Genomic DNA, 20,415 nt, shown 5'->3' with positions numbered 1-20,415 from the left:
CAGTCTATAAGGTTTGTATGGGAGCTTTTTTTTCTTCCATATTTAAACAAACTGTTATATATTAAACATGTCACTAGCTCATTTCTTTCTGGTTGTGCATTTTCATTTAAAATACTTATATCTCTATCATTCTCAAGAGAAAATATGGTTTATATGGTCTTTTTATGCTGGAATAACTGCCGGGCCTGTTTTGTTCTTTAATATTATTCATGACACATTTCTTTTCAACATCTCACTTCTCTAATCATAGCTATAACTATATTTCAGCATGAATACATTTGAAGAAGTGAAATCTGCAAAAATCTTTAGTTTGCTGTTTTTGAAACTTAGACAGGCATGAAGAACAAATATAATAATAATAATAATAATAATAAAAAAACTTGATAAAATATACTAATTACTGCTTTTATTATAAAGCTGCATGTCCCCAGCAGCTAGTAGACTTTGCCACAAGACTCAAGAGTGAGCGAGTTGTGAGATGTCCCATCATGGCTCTGTGCAGTGATCCTATGCAATGCATAGTCTCCAATGCATAATCTTTTATCAACATATACTCTGCTTGGTGATAAATGTGGTCTAAGTTTCTGATGGGTAGATGCCTTACTGGTTTTATTTATATTGTGTTTAATTGTACATTGATCTGATTATCATTGTCTTTTATGAATACATTAAAACATATAATATCCATCTAGGGTACATTATTTTATATGATCCAACAAATGAGGAATTATGTTTACTATATACAGTTTCTATTGATATGCTTATATTATATTGCTAATTATTTTACAGTGAACCTGTTTTAATAAGACTATGGATTGGATTTAAAAAATAATAAGTGTTATTATGTGATCCTCACTTGTATTTTCTTTTAGATATACATGATCCAAACAATAAGAAACCTGTCATGGTATATATCCATGGAGGATCCTACATGGAAGGAACTGGGAACATGATCGATGGAAGTATTCTTGCAAGTCATGGGAATGTCATTGTTATTACCGTCAACTACAGGCTAGGTGTTTTAGGTAAGTACACATGATTTTAATGCATGTTTAAATTACATAAAACAATGTGTGTTTTAATCACATAAAACAGCCAAGAAACGTTCAAGAAACTTTTTTTTTCAATCTATGGCAATAACTTATCAGTGCCTGGTATGATGTCACATGACAATGAAGCATTTTGCCTGAGAATTCCTGAATCAGGCAGAATTTTACAGGATTAAACAATGATTGTAATGAATGAAGGTTCTGGGCCTTCAAAAGTACTAACAATGATTGTTCTAATTTGCTGTTACTGTAAATTCAGCAGATTGCTTATTAGTCCAATTTAGGTCACAAGTTTTTGAAGTTGTATGTTTTTATATGAAAATGTAGTTCTCAACATTTAATATTATTTCAATAACAACAATTTTAAGGGCTAACACACTAGATTGACAGGCAAGGAGAACACTATAAAATGATGTATTAGCTTATTGATGTATGTATGTTATCATTTGACATTCCCAAGGAATATTTCTTGTTTTCAACATATACACATATTTGTATGTTTAGATCCATTTAATTATATTCAGGGTCCATTGTTGATATAGGAGAAAGCAAACAAAAAGTAAACTGTGGAAGCCCATAGCCAAATTATCACAAAGGAGAAAATAAAACTAAATCAAAGCAAATATTGTTTCTTGTGTTTAATATAACTGAGTCAAACATACAAAGTATTTTCCTGCCTTTACAATGTAGTGTTCTCCGTATTAGTTTGGCTGTAGCAAAACGTTTTGTGTAATTCAGAACAAAATATCCGAATGTTGCCATATTAATAGCATGCACTATGCTAGCTTACTTTACATAAAATAAAAGGCTAGTCATATTTGGTTAAACAATCTAAATATGAGTCATTGTTTTGTGTCATTGTCAAAAATAATATATGTGCTTTATATGCTTTATAATGATTTTGTAGACCACAAATATATTGCTCACAGTGTATGTATTTATTTGCTGATGATAGTATGTTTAGTATCTTTAAAAAGAAATAATTACAACATTTTTTGATCAGGGAAGTCATAACTAAAGTTGCATTTTCCCATATAAAAATATGGCCCTAAAAAAATAATACTATAAAATAAACCTCTCAGATGAACGTCATGACCTTCAAATCTAAAATTTATCCTCACTTATGGTACATGAATTTACTCTAGCCTTCAGAGAGTGTGGCTGTGAGTTTCTTGTCATAGAAACATAGAAATTGATGGCAGCTAAATGCCGTTCAGCTCATCTAGTTCAGCCCATTCCTATTGTAAAGACTCAGTCTTATCTTAGATTAAAGATAGCTTTGTGCATGTTAAAAAATCACTCCCTGTATTAGCCTGTGCCACTTCTGCTTGGAGGCTGCTCCACTTATCTACCACCCACTCGATAAAGTAAAAGTCAGGGTCATTATTTTCAGAAATGGGTTCTCATATCATACCACTTATGTGGGGGCAGCCAGAGAGTGTTACAATCCTGATAAATTCACCGTAGTGGAGATTGCTTTACTACTCTTTCCACTGGCACACTGAGAAGCATATTCTTTTCATAGCAGTGACTCGGGGTGTGCTTAAATAAATGCTTAATGTTTGATCCAAATTAATTACTTGAAGTTCTATGCCTACTTTTAACAGGAATTTTGTTTTTTGAGTTGGACTTCGCCATTAAGTTGGTTCTTAATTATTTTACCTACACTTGGCTTCTGTTATCCTAATCCTCATGGTATCTTGTCCTAATCCACATGTTCTCTGTTCATCTAGAGATGCCCATACCTTTTGGGATGAGCATCTTCCTGTGGGGTATCTCCCACTACTGGGTGCCCAGTAAGGCTGATGTGACTTTTGGTATTGGTAACACTGTAACTAATCGATGTGTGGGACAGTTCCCCAAACACGTTTTATGAAGAATTCACCAAGTGGACAGATGCACCACTGACTTGTTATGATATGTTTTATGGGCTGTTATATGAATAGAGGGCTTATCAGTGTATCTTTGCCCACTGCTGCTATTGACCAACAGCCATTTTTTCTTGCATGGTGTTCTCTGAGGTGTCTGCATAGTGCTTTAACAGTTGTTTTTAACTAGCTGTCTCATCCTGGGTGCCATAATAGCTGTAAATCTCTAAGCCCTCCCATACACACATTTAGAAGCTTGGTGTCTCTTGTGATTACCTAGAGTTGTTTACTTATCCTCATTGAGACAATGTCCCAATTATCATTTGAGGTTGGGGACAATCTAGAATCAAAGAATGGCTATTGGCATCTCCTCCATAAGAAAGACCACAAAGTATACTTCTCTGGTTAGACTTTGGTATATGTGGTACCTTAAACTTCAAAGACTATCTAAGATTTACCCTGCCAGGTTAGGACTGTGTTGGAGAAACTACATTAAGAATGGCACCTTCTTCCACATGTGGTAACAATGTCCTGTTTTGGTCATATGTTTTGTGGATCTACAATTATATAGGGAATCTATAAGGCTAGTTAGTTATATAACATTAATGGTGAAGGTCATTTGAATTACAAACAGGGTTGGTTTCATCCAGAATATCACAAGGCCCTCAACGCTCTACATACTTTTAAAAACATATGGGCAGTGTAGATAACTAATGGCAATAACATAGTTTATAGTGTTTGAATACAGTGGCTTTTTTTTTTTTTTAAATAATGGTTATAACTGCAAAACAATTCAAATTGTAGATCTTAGCTTTTGTTGTGAGGAAGACAAACAATTCAAGGATAAAACCTTATAAACCAAGCAAATTCCTTTTGGGAGATCTGGCAGCTGGAGATGATATTGATTCCTCTGTAGTGTGACATAAGCTTCTTGAAGTTGGAAGAATAGTGAGAATAAAATAAATAACTATTATTATGAAGACAAAACACTTATCATGGGAAATATATTAAAGCATGGATGGAAAACAGCGATTTTATTGCTAAAACTCCATTTTCCATTAAAAAATATAACACCTTTATGATAAAAAGACCTGGTGGGCCTTTAAGATATGGCCATTTTCAACACATTGTAAACCATCCAACAATTAAAATAGGAGCCTGGAGGTCTTGCCATCTTTGAAGTAATGATGAAATCTGATTAATATATTGAAATCAGAATTGTTCCACAATTAGATAAATCCTTAAATGCAGATTAAACACTGAAATCCAACCTTACTTAATGTCACATATCACTAATAGCTATGAGCTTTATTCAAGAGATGTAGATAGTCATGCTTCAATGACATAAGACCTCATCTTTTTTATACTCCAATGAAAACGGTTGGGGTATCATTGAGACTAAATATGTGCAAAATGAACAATTTATCAAAGTAATGCTTAACATCTCATGTGATAAACTTTTGGTTTTAGGTATAATGAGGAAAAAGAGCATGTGCCAGAATCTTGTTGTCTCAGTGCCAAACAAGCGATTGCCTGTTAAAGTAAAAAAAATATATCAATTTATTTGACATCTCAAAAATGTTAATATAAGAGAGCCAACTTTTTAATAAGAATATATATATATATGGGTATTTGAGAATTATTTTGAAAATGCTTTCGGATGAAGGATATTTATAGAAGATGCAAATGTGACAAATTAATTTGGATTGCTTTATAAACAGAAAATATTAAAAAAAATAATATACACTCCCATTTATGGCATACATGATGCACTAGATGCTTTATGGATCTAATATTACATAAACAGATTTAGCTATTTTCAATAGCAATAATAATTGATCTGTTATTGGGATAAAGAATATTCTTATGCATTCGGATTTGTACTAATAAAAATGTAACAAGTTTTGGTAAATTTGACAATTGGTACAAAAGTATGAAAATAAGAAAGAGTCCCCAACGAAACAAAAGAGAACTAAGCAGAGAGCTCTGAATTTTAATTTGCATTTCGTTATTTCGTTATTTACGATCACATGCTGTCACTCACTCCCTCTGGGTCTCCATTAATGTCTCCCTACCTTCTTCATCTTTCTACTTTTCCTTTGCTTCTTGTTCTTTGTTTCTTCTGTCTTCTCCAGTGGTCCGGCTCTCCACAGTGTGAATCCAGCCTAGTTCCATCACAGGGCAGAGCCTCAGCGCACACCCTTTTCCACCATTGGATGAATAAGGGAGAGGATATTACTGTGTTGTGCACTGAGGCTTCATCATGCCAAGGAGGTACTACACAAGGCCAGAAAAATATAGACGGATCCGTGGAGAAAGAGAAGCTTTTCTATACTTCTCTCTCTCCCTGCAAATCTGTGTGTGTTATTCTTGCCTGGTGTTGTACTTCAGCAACAAGGTGGATGCTCTGAAGACAGCCTTTCCCCCATTCTTCCAATCAGGGTAGAGGGTGTGCTCCTGTTAAAGGAGTACACAATAGAGGCCAGGATAATAGAAGGGAGAGCCGAGAGAAGGAGGAGAAGAACAAAAAACAGAGAAGAACCAGAAGAGGTAGAGAGCTGTAGAGAATGAGATGGAGAAGCAGAGACACAGAAGGCAAACATTGAGAGCGAGTGTGAGAGAGTGAGGGAATGTGTGAGAGAATAAATGAGCGAGTGACAACAAATTTTGTTTCTGGACAAAAAAAGCCCTTTCTAATTTTGTCCGAACTGAAAGGGCAGAAGATGAAATTTGGTGTCACAAAACAAATGAACCAAAAACGAAACAAAACATTTGTAGGAATCCTTTTTGGTCCATTTGCACCAGTCTAAAACAATTATGTACATTAAAAGAAAGACCTCAACCTTCTTTTTCATTTCATAACTACGTGGAATGCATTAGACATCAAACCTGCTGTGGTAATGTCAAGAAAAAAATGTTGCACATTATTTGTGAATTTCAATTTATGTTTAGCTGTTGGCTGACATTTAAAGAAGATTTGGCTTACAGACACCATGTTATGCAGATGATATGCAAATGTTCCAGTTTTTGTGCCAGAAACAAAGGATTAAAAATAAATTAGCATTCACTATTTCCAACTCATGGGTTACATTGGTCAATAAGAACCATTAAAAAAGCTATGATTTTTAGGATAACTAATACTAATCACTAGAAATCATTACAAGTAATCTAGTTAATGAGTGGCCTGTGCTGAAGCATACAGAATATAATAAAATCCTGCATTTTTAAAAGTTGTGTTAGTTATTCTAGTAAATATTACACAGCTGATGATATCAAAATACTCTTTTATTGCCCATGAATTATGGTCTTAAATTCAGAAACTATAAAGTTTGACTTTAGACTGCTGTTAAAGCCATAGACTTCTTTCCGGTTCATATGCAAATATTTCCTAAAGCCCTACTTTTTATAGTTAAAGCTCCACTAATTCTTTTTGTAATTAAGCAAGATTGATTTATATTAAATCAAATCTGCGGAATTGCTCTTTTGGGAGATAAGATAAATTTTCAGTATACTTATTTGCTCCATACTGTCTCTTCGTAGTCGGAGACCAGTGGTACACTGGATAAGGTAAGTAGTTACAATAGTTAATATTTTGTATAATATCTATAGGTCATGTCAAACATCACATGCTTAATTGGTAACCTGGCCAATGAAATTAGGTATATGTTCAATATTATATACATGACATGGATTGTACTGTATATTGTTCAGTATGTAGCATCTGACTTTTTAAGTTCATATGTTTTCATGTTCTGCATACACCGGTAATATATATATATATATATATATATATATATATATATATATATATATATATATATATATATATTAAGGATTGTACTGTATATTGTTCAGTATGTAGCATCTGACTTTTTATGTTCATATTTTTTCATGTTCTGCATACACCGGTAAGCACTGCATCTGCCTTTAAGATGTTACTATCATGACAGTACATGATGCATTATACTTTACACAATTGTGCCACTAAGGCGGTCCATCAATCTTAAGCAATGTCTAGCTGGCCTTTCCATAGCCTTGAGCAGATGATTGTAAATCAGCAACCCTGTAATAAGTCAATGCATCTAAGGCTGTAAAAAAAACCCAAAACATTAAAAGATATTATCAGATATTGGCAGAAACTGAATATAGTGATTATCTTAGAAGGACCATATGATTAACATCACATATACAAAGCCTAATTTTATTTTATAATTGTCTATTTATATATTTTCCTTTGTTTCTCAGTTGGGAATCATGTTACAAATGAAACATCAGCATATCACTGAGTATCAGGAACTATCTGGTATATTTTTGCAGGTTTTCAATACTTTATTTCACCACAACTCAGTTATTCCATGTTTTGAGAACCTCCTTATATATATTGATATTTCTAATTAGTAATGTTGAAAGGTCATATCGATCATTTAAAAATGTAGTCAAGAGATTTGGACTTGGTCTATTCTACAAGTTTAATGAGCGCATTGCTAAATAAAATCTATTCTACAATTGAGAACAAAAAACATAATTGTGTATTCCATTACATAAAACATTCATGATATAAGTTCAACATGACAAAACGGAAATTTGTATTCCATTCTCAGTCCCATTTGTCCCCCTCTAGTAGTAGACCCTAGCATTGTACACTTATGACTCGTAAGATTTGGGTTCCTCGCAACTAAATACCAGTTTGCTAGTTTTTCCAGTAAAATCTATTTACTCTGCTCAATTCCCATAAAAATGTTTTAAGTGAAATTACATGCACAGATGACCGTAACCATAAATATTCCATAGAGTGAACAATCGTCAAGAAGTCAACAGTGAGCAAGATTCATAACAGCGACTGCAGTTTTATAGCATTCCACTCAAATTAAACTGTAAACCAAACATCACAGAGAATAAGCAAAAGTCCATAAATCTTTTCATATTAAACTTTGTATATGCCGTCATCCCTCTCTCCAAAGCAACCAACCTGATCTATTATAATTAACACCATGCATAGGTGAATTAGGTTATTTCAGCAGATACATTTATAATTATTATATTATTAACAATTAATGTATTTGTAATTAAGAAGTCATTTTATGAACTTTACAGATTGACAGTCAGTGCTATTGCCATAATCCTGGTCTTTGATTTAAAGACAAATGTTGCAGTCGCAATTAAAAATAAACAAGGAAGAAAAAAAACATTGCATGTGCCACATAAGGTAAATTCTCGGAGAATGTTTTTGTCCTATTCCTGTAAATCAGTGATATCACTAATATTATCACAGGTTCCCTTAAAAGTGATCATGCTGTCAGTATTATGAAGGTTTTTCTTGCCCTTTCAGAGTATATTTGTGATAAGAGGCAGAGAACAATAGTGTCTATCTTTTGAATGCTTTGCAGAACATATAGGTTTACATAGGCTTGAATGAGTCCACAAAGTATTGCATGTAGAACATACAAGATAGGTTCTGTGGAAGTGATAATTGTTCATATTCCTGTAAATCAATATCACTTCCATTTTCATGGAATCCAACAATACTGATTGCGGTGTCAGTATTATGGTGGTTCTTTTTTGCCCATTGAGAGTATACTTCTGATGATCAGAAGAAGGGAACAATAGTGGTGTGGAACATTTCCATGCTGCTTTTGTAGACCATGAAATGAGTTGGCTATGCAATTGATAAAAGAACATCTAAATTATCAACTTGATAAAGTTCAACTTGATAAAGACCTCATTGTGAGGTCGAAACGTTGTTGTCCGTTTCCTTCAAATAAATCTGTCTGATGGAACCCTTGAGTGCCTGGAGCCTTTTTCTATTTTTATTATTTTATTCAGTCTCTTTTCGTGTGTATATATATATATATATATATATATATATATATATATATATATATATAGATATATAAGCAACAGTGTTGATAGCCACTATTTTATATGTTATAATTTGTTTAAAATGAAGGCTGTAGAACCAACATATTGTTCTAGACCAGTTGCATAGACAGATCTTTAGAACACTAATAATGTTGTGGAACATTGTGTTACAACAAAGATATTGTCAGGTTTATTGCTTTGTAGTTTATGCCTCACTGCATGTAGTTATTTCTGCCTTTGTTCCATGAAAGGAGCACTGACATATATTGCCTTAGGATGCATGTAACACAAATTATTCTAAGGCCCATTTCTAGTTCAGATGCATAGCATAAGGCATTTCCAGTGCTTTTCAGTATAATTAGAAATATTAAAGCAGCCTATTGTTTTCGTGGACACTAAATAGATAATTACTTTGGGGATCCTTGGGTCTACATGCTATGGCTGTCCAGATATTCCATGTTATTCCATGGGATTCTTTACGATGTACATATGATGTAAACAGATGGAACCAAATGTTTTTAGTAAATATTAAAATCATAGTTTTTTATCTGTGGATAAACTATTGATCAGAGCACATGTAGAGAACTTAAGCTTTACCAGTATGTACCAGTGTGTACTATGTGATACATACATAACTTGATAAAAAGATAGATTGCTTATGATGGCTGTTGCATTGGGAACCTAGCATCTAACCTAGGAGAGTACTATCTACCCAGAGACTGGCCAGAATATTTTGGTATAACTCCCCCCCCCCGAAAATACATTTTTTTAAAAATCATTCCAGTGGTACAATTCATGGCTTTCCAGCAACAGAGTAAAAGTGAAAGAATGATTTCATTCAATCTTTTCAATTAAAGCTTACCAGTAATTTTTTGATGATGTATTATATTCAATGACCTTGTGAGAACAAATTTGATTCTAATTACTTTGATTAAGCATTGACAAACAGATGGGCAGTAACAAGCAGAAAATCTTTCTTCATTTGCTGTTTATTTTTCTAAAGGCAAAAAGAAAAATATTCATTTTACAGACAAACTTAATTATTCATTAAATGCATTATGACATAGAATAGCAAAAAATGATATGATTACTGTTTCCTGAGGAGCATCATTAATGTGAAGAATTAAGTAAGTTAATTCCAGTCTGAACATGTCCTAGTTCTAGAAATATATTATAGTTATAGTTTATTTTAAAATATTTGCTATTGACCATATATTTTGGGCTGAGTTGTACAGAAGCCTGGCTCTCTATTTATGCCACTTATTCCATAACTTGACATAAAGATCTACACTTTGAAAGAAAACCAATATTTTGCAGGGCTAATGTCCAGCAGGCCATTGGCCAACAGGGCCAAATACTTACTGATACTTCAGCTCAGGGGCGAACCTAGAGTATTTGGCACCTGGGGCGGATCCTGTATGTGGCACCCCCCAACACACACACACTTTAAAACTGCATAGCTTCTATCAGTAGGCAAACATTGACAGGGGTACAGCATAACTGCTATCGTTATATACTGAGGCAGACATTGATGGGGGTACAGCATAACACCTAACACTATCTAGGAGGCAGACATTGGCGGTGGTACAACATAACAACAACAACAAGTATTTATATAGCACTTTTTCTCCCGGTGGGACTCAAAGCACTTTACAGGTATATGCATATAACTGTTATCATTATATATTGAGGCAAACATTAACGGTGATACAGCATAACTGTTATCATTATATACTGAGGCAAACATTGATGGTGGTACATCATAACTGTTATCATTATATACTGAAGCAGACATTGACAGTGGTACAGGATTACTTTTATCATTATATACTGAGGCACGCACTGACGGTGGTACAGCATAACACCTATCACTATATACTGAGGCAATCATTGACGGGGGACAGCATAACACCTATCATAACACCTATCACTATATACTGAGGCATGCACTGACAGTGGTACAGCATAACTCCTATCACTATATGCTGAGACAAACATTGACGGTGGTATACGATTACTGTTATCATTATATACTGAGGCAAGCATTGACAATGGTACAGGATAACTGTTATCATTATATACTGAGGCACGCACTGACGGTGGTATAGCATAACACCTATCACTATATACTGAGGCAAACATTGACGGGGGTACAGCATAACACCTATCACTAACATTGATGTGGTGTAGGCCTACCACTTCAGTGTCTGGATTAGTCTGGACCGAAAATTCAGCATTCACTTGGCCGAAACCGAAAATGACCCCTCACACACACACCTTTAAAAACAAAAAAAAACTTTTATTAAACATAACCAAACACACCAAAATTAGACAAAAAAATCAACAATACTATATATATATATATATATATATATATATATATATATATATATATATAATTGCTAACAGCAATCACACTCCTATCATCACACTCCTACATCATGCTAGAATCTGGGCATGATAGGAATGTGATTACAGCCTCCCTATGCCATGCTACCCCCCCACACACTTACACATCCATGCTATCACATTCACAAACATTAATTCACAAACATTCAGAATAAACTACAGCATAACACCTATCACACTCACACACTTACTAATCCACTCTCACTGGATGTTTTCCTACCTTTTCTACCTATACAGCATTGCACCTTTTTTTCATGATCCACCTCTGTACTGTGTGATGTTTAAATGGAAAATAAGGAATAGTCTGGAGGTAGGGGGTTGGAGAGTGTGTCTACATAGGAGACTGGGTTAAATATATGTTGGGGTTTCCTGCTGGGCTAAAAGTGTGTCTACAAGGGGGGAGGGTCCTGGGGTAGGAGAACAGGGGTGTGTCCCTGTGTTGTAAGAGTGTTTAAGGAGGGTTCACACTTTGGCATTTGGTAATGTTGAGAGGTATCTACCTATCATATCTATCATCAAATTGGACAGATGACCCTGCATAATATATAAAATGTGGCGCAAATTTTTTAAATATCATATTACTGATTTAACGTTACTTTTATGCCAGGTTAGTTGAGTATATTGTGGAGAAGTCACTTACTGCCCTATTATAATAAATTTGATGTATCGAAATGTTCAACTCACCATATATGTTGATAAAGAGGAAGTATCAATATAGCAAAATATAAGCAATGGAACTATACACATTTTTAAAGGTACACCGCTGATAGATGTAAAGTGATCCTTTTAACAAATATCTAAAACGTAAATGTTAGTGGATGAGACGAATCATCCATTTCCATCTTCTCAAATGCTTCCCCTAATCGAATCTAATGACTTCCATCTATAGGAACGAAAATACTTATTCTCCCGTAATTTATCACTGCAAGGTTTCTTACAGTAATAGTACAGTGGATAGCGCAAAGCATTGATTAGAAGACTCTTTAATGAGAAACTCATATCTCATAAAAAAGAAGAAGGAAATCCTTGTGAGGGCCAATTTGGATTTGGATAGCTTGCTGTGCTTGAAATGGAATACTTGCTGGGCTTGCAATTTAATACCCCCAGAGGGATATAAACACAGGGCTCGGTATAAATGATAAACCATTCTTTTGGTTTTGCAAAAGGCTAAACATACACCATTACATCAAATATTAAACAAAAATACTCTGGGGTCTAGTTCCGATTCGTTCATTGATCTAAGCTGTTAACAACGTTTTAAGAACAAACCGATAAAAATAAGAGAACCACACAGCATGATTCCTAAAAATGGGCAAACATTACAAAGGATGAAAACAATACGAAAAAATACGTAAGAAAAAAGGAAAACATCTTGCTACAAATGTTCATATTTCTTACAGAAAGGGACAATTGTAAAATTAATTTAGAAAAATACGATTTTTTAAAATATAGAATTGCCCATTGTTTGTAAATTAAAAGTTTAAGGTAACACCCCAGTGTCCCAAGGAACTTATCAAAAACAAAATGCGGTGATACATGAGTGCATAGATGAAAAATAATAGAGTCCATTTGTCATGCTGGACTCACGCAGGGGTTTGGCATTAACCTAGCCATTTGTGTTTTACAGCCAACAACTTGCCTTCTTAAGTCACTCAGACTGACACCTTTTACATACCAGATCCCTGCCATAAATTCATTCAGGTTCAGCCTCAGTGACCATTAGTGGGAACTCCCCTATGATATGGAATTTAGGGTGATGGTCTTCTATGCTGGGTTTGGGTCATCTGGAGGACACAATGGGATCTGTCAATCTTAACAAATGTTAAGATGTAGTTTGATATGCGTGTGATACTAAGAGCTAGGCCTGGGACATCTCTCTGTGACACTGGAGGGGGGGGGACATCTCACCAGGGGATAAAATTGTCTGCTTTTTGAAAAATCAGAGAACCTCTCCGAGAACCTCTCCAAGAAGCTCTCCTGGAACTTTTATGGATTTGGAACATCACAGAAAATCATCAACAAACTCAACAAGGACATTGAGGTTCCCGCAGTTTCATATAATTAGGTTTTTCTGTGTTTCTCCCTGTTTATTTTTACAAACTGTGTCATATACCGTGTGAATAGCTTGTTATTAACTTTGTTCATATTATTTTTGTACCTAAGCACTGTGACATTCGTCATATTAAACTACACATTAATCCAGTTTCTGTCTCTGTGCTCTAACCGAACTCTACCTTTTATACATGGGCTAAGGCTGTCCTCCGCACTTATCACCTCTTCCTTTTCCCGTCTACAACATTTTACTCGAGCTGCCCCATATCCCTGAAATGTACTCCCAACAAACCTTCAGCATTCACCCTTCCTCCCAACATTCAAGAAACATCTCAAAACCCACTTCTTCAGAGAAGCCGCACCATCTTAGCTGCTAGAACTTCCTTGTCATTGATACAACCGCCACACGACCTCTCACCCTTTCTCTGTGCCTTATGTTTGTCACCCCATTCCCTCAAGACTCTAAGCTTGAAAGCAGGGCTCCCTCCATCTAATGTATCGGTTTGTCTTAGTCTGTCAATTCTTGTCTTGTCATAACCCTTGAATATATATATTGTATTAAGCGCTGCGTAAACTGTTGTCGCTATATAAATCAAAGATAATAATAATAATAATAATAATATAAAGTAAATAATAAAAATAAAATGTAAAACAATCCTACCTTCTACCTAAAATGAAGGTCCATCCAATGTTCCACTTGTACAATGAACCAACAGTGTATAGGCAGGTGGACACTGGAAATCATCCTCTGTTCCCTTGGCAATTGAAGGGTGCCATCTGAAAAAACATGTTTTTCAACTTACATTTTAATACAAACATAATTTGAGAGCTATGTGAAAAACTATATTTTCAACTTACTTTGTAACAGACTTACATACTGTGTAATGTCATCCATCAATCAAAATAATTTTGATTGTTTTGTACAAAAAGTTTGGTCTGTTTTTATTTGTTCAAACCAGGTACGACAAAACCAAAACAAAATTATTGCTAGTGAACACTTACTCTACAGACTTTTCCAACCTTACTGGTTGGACAGCTTATATGTTTACCAACAAAAACTGGTTATTTACAAAGCATAGTAGAGGTCAAATATAGCAGCTTTCTCTCCCTGCTCTCAGGGAGCTAAATTTACTCCTCCTCCTTAGATGGTATTAAACCGCATCTCCCATTAATTAGTAAATGCAAATGAGCCCAAATGAGAATGTGTTGGAACCTTTCGGACTGGATTTCTTACCTGCTGATTGCCAGCTACATATAAACGATGAAGTGAAGCACTGCCCCCCTACTTGCCAAATGCTCCACTCTAAGGACACAAAATACACTACATAATGTACAAACAAAAATTCCAAACATCTCCCTGGGGCTGGAACCTCTGACTACTCAGCCACCTTGCAGAATATATGGGGATATATTATCATCCCATAATTCTGTCACACATCCCCCCCTCCCAGCTCAGACCTGATGAATTGAGCAACCATAGACATCAGTTAGTGCATTCTTGACAGCCCATCAGCATTCCCTGTTTGCATCCCGCCCTGTGTTCCACAAAAAACTATACAGTTGGAAACTAAGGGACCAGTGTTACCCTACTATTTTTTCTTTATTCTGTCTCATCCATGTAAGTGAAGCATGGTCTGTCACTAGTCTGAATTTTCTCCCTAATGAATAATGTTTGTCCACTGCCCACTTTATGGCAAGACATGACTGGAGGAGGGCCTACCTGGCAGCCCCCCTTTTCCCCTCCTCCAAGAAACCACAATAACAGACGTACACCAAATGTAACTTTAACAATTGAGTTTATTTGATTCTTTCTTCACAATGTAAATAAAAGTCAGTTTATTTTGTCCACAGTGCAATCCAACTTGCATCTCCGCACCGTGACACTAACACAATTAAAACTGTAAATGGTCAAGTACCATTAACCCTTCGTAAACTTCACTCCAATGTGTTGGGCGCTTAACGAACGCCCCCCTTTTAACAATTAACCGCCATCAAAATGAAAAAGTAACCAGTTTAACCGTCAATGAATAACACCAGCTGGCATAGGCGTGTAAACCGTATCCCTGCTGTGACTGACGGTGTCCCTTGCCGGTAAGCCTGTGGCACCACTAGGAATCTCAAGGGCCTCCAGCCCAAGGAGTGTCTTCCACTTAAACCCGAAGGCTTGTGCACCACAAGTCAACCACCCCTAAAGGTGAGTAGCTCTAGCACCATGTCAGCAAAAAACCTACAAGAAAAGAACAAACCACAAAAGGGGAAGGCTGGGAGGGAATATTTTCTTAGAAGAGCACAATTGAATAATAATGAACAACCCAGTAGGGAGCACAATTTATAGTCTAACTTACAGGGGGTGTCACCAGAGGCTGCTGACCAACCCCGAGTGATCCCCTTGTGACAGAATGACCTGTCATACAGGGCCCCAAGGTAGATAGAGATGGCTCCAGCCTGGCTGACAAACAAACATGGCTCAGGCAGGAACTCCATTGTGTTAACAAATCCCATTAACAGGATTACTGCCAGGAGGATATTCAGTAGCCAAAGGGGATTAAAGGTTGGGTTGTCTACATGCACCTGTTTATTAATGTTAATTCAATTATGTGGATATATAAGGCTATGTTTTACAACAATAAAATGTTCCATTTGTTCTTCACAATCATGGTGGTCGTGACTACTTTTGTGATCTAAGACAAAGATCCATCTATTAGCCTTTTGAGGCTGGAGACTATCCTGGAGGGACAGACGAAGGATTCATAGGGTATCTATAACCCTAACTAAGCAACCCATTACACCCCTAATCAGCCATTTACATACAGCTGCCCTGATTCTTATAGCTATCTCATAAGGGCAAAAGGTGAAAGTGGGGGAGGAGAAGAAGGGCAGCAAGCCCCCCCCCCAGTCATGGGCCCCTGTGTGCATTTCTTCCCCCTGGGGCTGTGCTTTCTTTATCTACAATAGAGTAATGTCTTTCTTGTGGGTTAAGCTTCCTGCTTTAGTACAAGATAGGGTGCACTTCATTTGGCAAAAGTCAGGGGTTACCAACATTGGTTAGGGATAAAAGGTTTATTTTATTGTTTTAGTTTCTGGGGACAATTTTACCATTATACAGGCTTTTGATTTTGTAAGGTCAGTTAAAGGACTTGCAATTGTACCAAAGTCAGAGATAAACCTTCTGTAATACTCAATTAGACCCAAGAAAGTTCTCTGCTTCTAAGTGACTGGTAGTGGCCAATTTTGTATGGCTTCTTTTTTGCCAGCCAATTGTACTGGGATTAGCAGTTTAACTAGCAACTCAAATTGAGTTTGACACAACTTAAACCTTAACCCAAATACGCAGCTGCATATCACATTTGTGGTTTCAGTATCCTGCATCATTGTTTGAGGCAGAGGCCACATGCAAGCCAAAACGTAAGACTCAATATTAAAAAAAACACCATCGGGGTAGAAAAGGCAGTCTTTAATTTTTTTGGCCTCTGAACAGAATCGCCCGATCTTTTTTTGGTTAAATCAGCTGTAGTAAGTCTTTCTACTAGCTCATCAACTCTGGGGGTAGGATATGAATCAAATTTTGAGGTGGCATTCAATTTTGGATCATTGCAAAATCTTATCGTACCATCAGGTTTTGGTACAAGCATAGGGCTGCTTCAGTCACTGCATGACTTTTCAAGGTCTCACATTTTCTTAACTTCTGCTCTAACAGCCTCTCTGAGGGCTTCAGGTATTCTATAAGGCTTATATACCTGGTTATGTAACAATGCCATGTTGTATATTTGTTCTGCCAGAAACTGGGAAAATGTATCTTTGTTTGGTCTAACAAACTCATTTACCTCCTGTGTCTGGTGTATAGACAGGGTTTCATGGTTGGGAAGATAGTAGATTAAACGATTAAACAGTATTTTAATTTTCTTTCCATGTCTTGAGTAAATTTACATGGTATATTTGTTTAGGCTTTCTTCTGCCCAGCTGTCTTATCTTGTAATTTACTTCCGCCACCCATTCAACAATTTCATACAGTCCATGCCAGGTTGCTAGGAATTTATTTTCTATCGTGGGGACCAAGTCTAAAACTCTATCACTAGGCTGAAAGAGCATCAAACTTTTATCACCAGAGTGCAGAAAACATTTAACCTCTTATTACCCATACTCTCCACATCCTAAGATTGCACACAATCTAATTTATTATAATATATATATATATATATATATATATATATATATAGTGACAAACACTTTCTGTTTTTTATCTGAAACATATTTTACTCTTCTGCAAAAGCTAATGAAAAAACCTCCTAAATAGATTCTACTTTTTGTCCTGGTTTAGAAATGTTTTATTTGTGTCAGTATTTCTTGTGGCTTTTTTCACACACATTGTCATTTAGATGTGAATTTACAGCTCTTGATATATGTCACTTCAGAACAACACTCCAATATTTTAGATTGGGGCTAAAGGGCCATATTTGGGACATGCGCATCTCAGTTTCTAAACTTGGAACTTGGCATCTGGTCATCCTGCCCCACTGTCCTGTTTGGGACAGCTTTGAAGCTGGACAATTTAATGAAACAATGTTATAATTTTCATTCCAAACGATGATACATTAACTCTTTTCATGCACTTATTTTATCACCAGCCTTTGTCAAAGTTGGGAGTAGTATTTTTTTTTCATACACATTGTACGTTATCTGTGAATTTATATGTCTTGGTATATTACACTGACAAACAATACCCCAATATGTATTTAGCAACATATCCTGTATACAGTGATACCACCCATGTATCTGTTTACATATATTTCTTTATCACATTCTTCCACTCTATCAGTGTCTCCCTTCCTTCTCCACAAACCGCTTCCATGTCCCTGTCTCCTTTTCCGCAGGTCTCCTTTTTGTCTTCTTTATTATTTCTTCTGTCTTCTTTCTTGGTCTGCTTTCATTAAAATGTACATTTATACTAATGTGACTGTATAAATCTATTACATATATCATCCCTCAAGATAAGCTTGTGAGCAGGGCTCTCTCCACCTTATGTATCGGTTTGTCTTAGTCTGTCAATTCTCGTCTTGTCATACCCTTGAATATATGTATTGTATTAAGCGCTGCGTAAATTGTTGGCACTATATAAATAAAATATAATAATTAATATATGGTTTCAAAATTTTACCTGTCCAGAAGAAAAATAAGAAAATATATATGTATATATAATTTGTGTAGCTACACTAAATGAGAAAGAGGAAAATTAAAACTAAAGAAATACATAGAAAAATTTAAAACACTTTAGTCCTGTAGAGTAAAATAGCCATGGTACTTAAGGGGTTAAATTAACTTTTGACAGGACTGGGTAGTACACATTAAGGGTTTTGTCTGGCAGCTATGTCTTATGCTGCTTTTTAACCGCTGACCTGGCTTTGTTTTTTGAAGCTGAATACTGCTACAAAACTGCAGCACACCATCACACCCGCCATGCTCTAGTTTTCTTTTTTGCCAATCAGTGGCATGAAAGAGTTTTTTCTAAATTTCTCCATACATTTTCAAGTGGGAAAAAAAGGGGACACAGCTATCATATACATTAATGTGCAAGATGCATTAAGTTTTTTCCATGATATGTTGATTGATATTAAGTATCTTAAAATAACACATTCAGAAATGTAACCAATCATTTTGTTAATATAGAAACTCTAATACATATCCTTACAAATAGCTTCTTTATCATCTACAATATTCTCAACCTCTAGTAAAACCGCAAGTGTCCTAATGTGGTAGTGATCTGAATTTGTTTTACATGCATTATCGCATGTTTCAATGCCCTTCATGCGCCACTGCCTTCCTATAATTAGTTATTTTATTATAAAGGTTATCTGTATTATTCAGTCTTTCAAGCATGCGTTTTTGGTAATGGTGGTGTGAGAGCCATTTGATTAATAACTATTCTTTTGATCCTTAGAAGACCTCTTCCTGACTAATGAGATAGGATTTTTTTTTTAATATTTATAGTTAATATCATTAGTGGTGATTTTAAAAAATGTTATCTGGATAGTTCAGACCTCAAAAAGGCATTGTATTCATCTCTTGCCTAGTTGTCTGTGGTCATTACATTTCATGGTTACTGAACCATCATTAATAAGCTATTAATCATTCTTGAGCATCATACTGAACCAGCCTGTACCCAATATAATATATTTGTATGTGAGATTCATAAATTTGTCATAATGCTTAGGTAAATTTATTGTCATAGATAAAAGATGACAAGTCCTTGAGTTTTCTATGATCCATAAGATTTTTTTTTATAATGAATAATAGAGATTTACTTTTTAGAGAAAGATTCAATTTCAGGAGTAAACTTATCCCAAACAGTGAAAGGTGTAACATAGAATGGACATGAAGTGCAAATATATTGGGCAATATTTAGAACCCCTGCTTCAAGCCATTCAGTGCACATGCCAATCAATGGTAAGAATTGATAGATTGCAGAGGATGAGAGCAGCTAGAGCTTCGACCCCAGGCATTTTTTTCCCCATTTTTTAAGAATACAAATAAAAGTACTCTCATAGTACTTAAAGGACCAGACTGTTTTTTTTTATTTTTTGTACCCTTCGTGTCCATGGCTGTTTTAACATTTTTGCTGTTCTCCTGTTTAGATGTAATTTGCTTCTCTTTCGTTTAGTGTACCTACACAAGTTATATATTGTTCATATATCATCTAATTTCCTATAAAAAGTAATAAAATATGGTGACAAATTGATAAAAAAACCCACTTTTTCTCACTTTTATTTGAAAAATCTTTTACTCTTTTAATCTACAAAAGCTGCTAAATAGATGCTACTGTTTGTCCTGAGTTAAGGAATACCCAATGTTTTAATGGTTTTTTTTACAAGTTATAAGGCAATATATACAAGTAGCATTTTGCTATTTCAAAACCATTTATTTCCATATCTGGTAATTCTGTCCCCATGTCCTATTTGGGACATTTTTTAAGATGGCCAATTCAGTTTACTCCCATAAAACAATATATTTTTGAAGACTAGACACCCCAGGATATTTTAAATGGTGATATTTTCCACGTGGTATTTCTCCATGCCCTAATTTTACCACCAGCCTTTGTCAAAGTTTGTGGTAGTCATTTTGTATGTTTTTTTTTCCCACACACATTGTAGATAAGTTTTTTTGGATGGTCCGTTTATATCATT

The 20,415-nt window shown here is 35.3% G+C and overlaps 1 protein-coding gene across 2 annotated transcripts in view; it reads left to right on the top strand.

Moving 5' to 3' along the window:
* The window catches only part of NLGN4X (neuroligin 4 X-linked), a 130,404-nt gene that overhangs the window by 83,881 nt on the left and 26,108 nt on the right, over positions 1–20,415 (top strand). For both annotated transcript variants that reach the window (XM_053457387.1, XM_053457386.1), the window contains one exon: positions 873–1,025. In XM_053457387.1, coding sequence (XP_053313362.1) covers positions 873–1,025 — 153 coding nt within the window. The remainder of the gene's footprint in view (positions 1–872; positions 1,026–20,415) is intronic.

The sequence above is a fragment of the Spea bombifrons genome, chromosome 2 (assembly GCF_027358695.1).
Source record: "Spea bombifrons isolate aSpeBom1 chromosome 2, aSpeBom1.2.pri, whole genome shotgun sequence".
Taxonomy (NCBI): Eukaryota; Metazoa; Chordata; class Amphibia; order Anura; family Pelobatidae; genus Spea; species Spea bombifrons.
The sequence above is the reverse complement of the archived record's forward strand: the minus strand, read 5'-3'. Positions and strand labels throughout refer to the sequence as shown.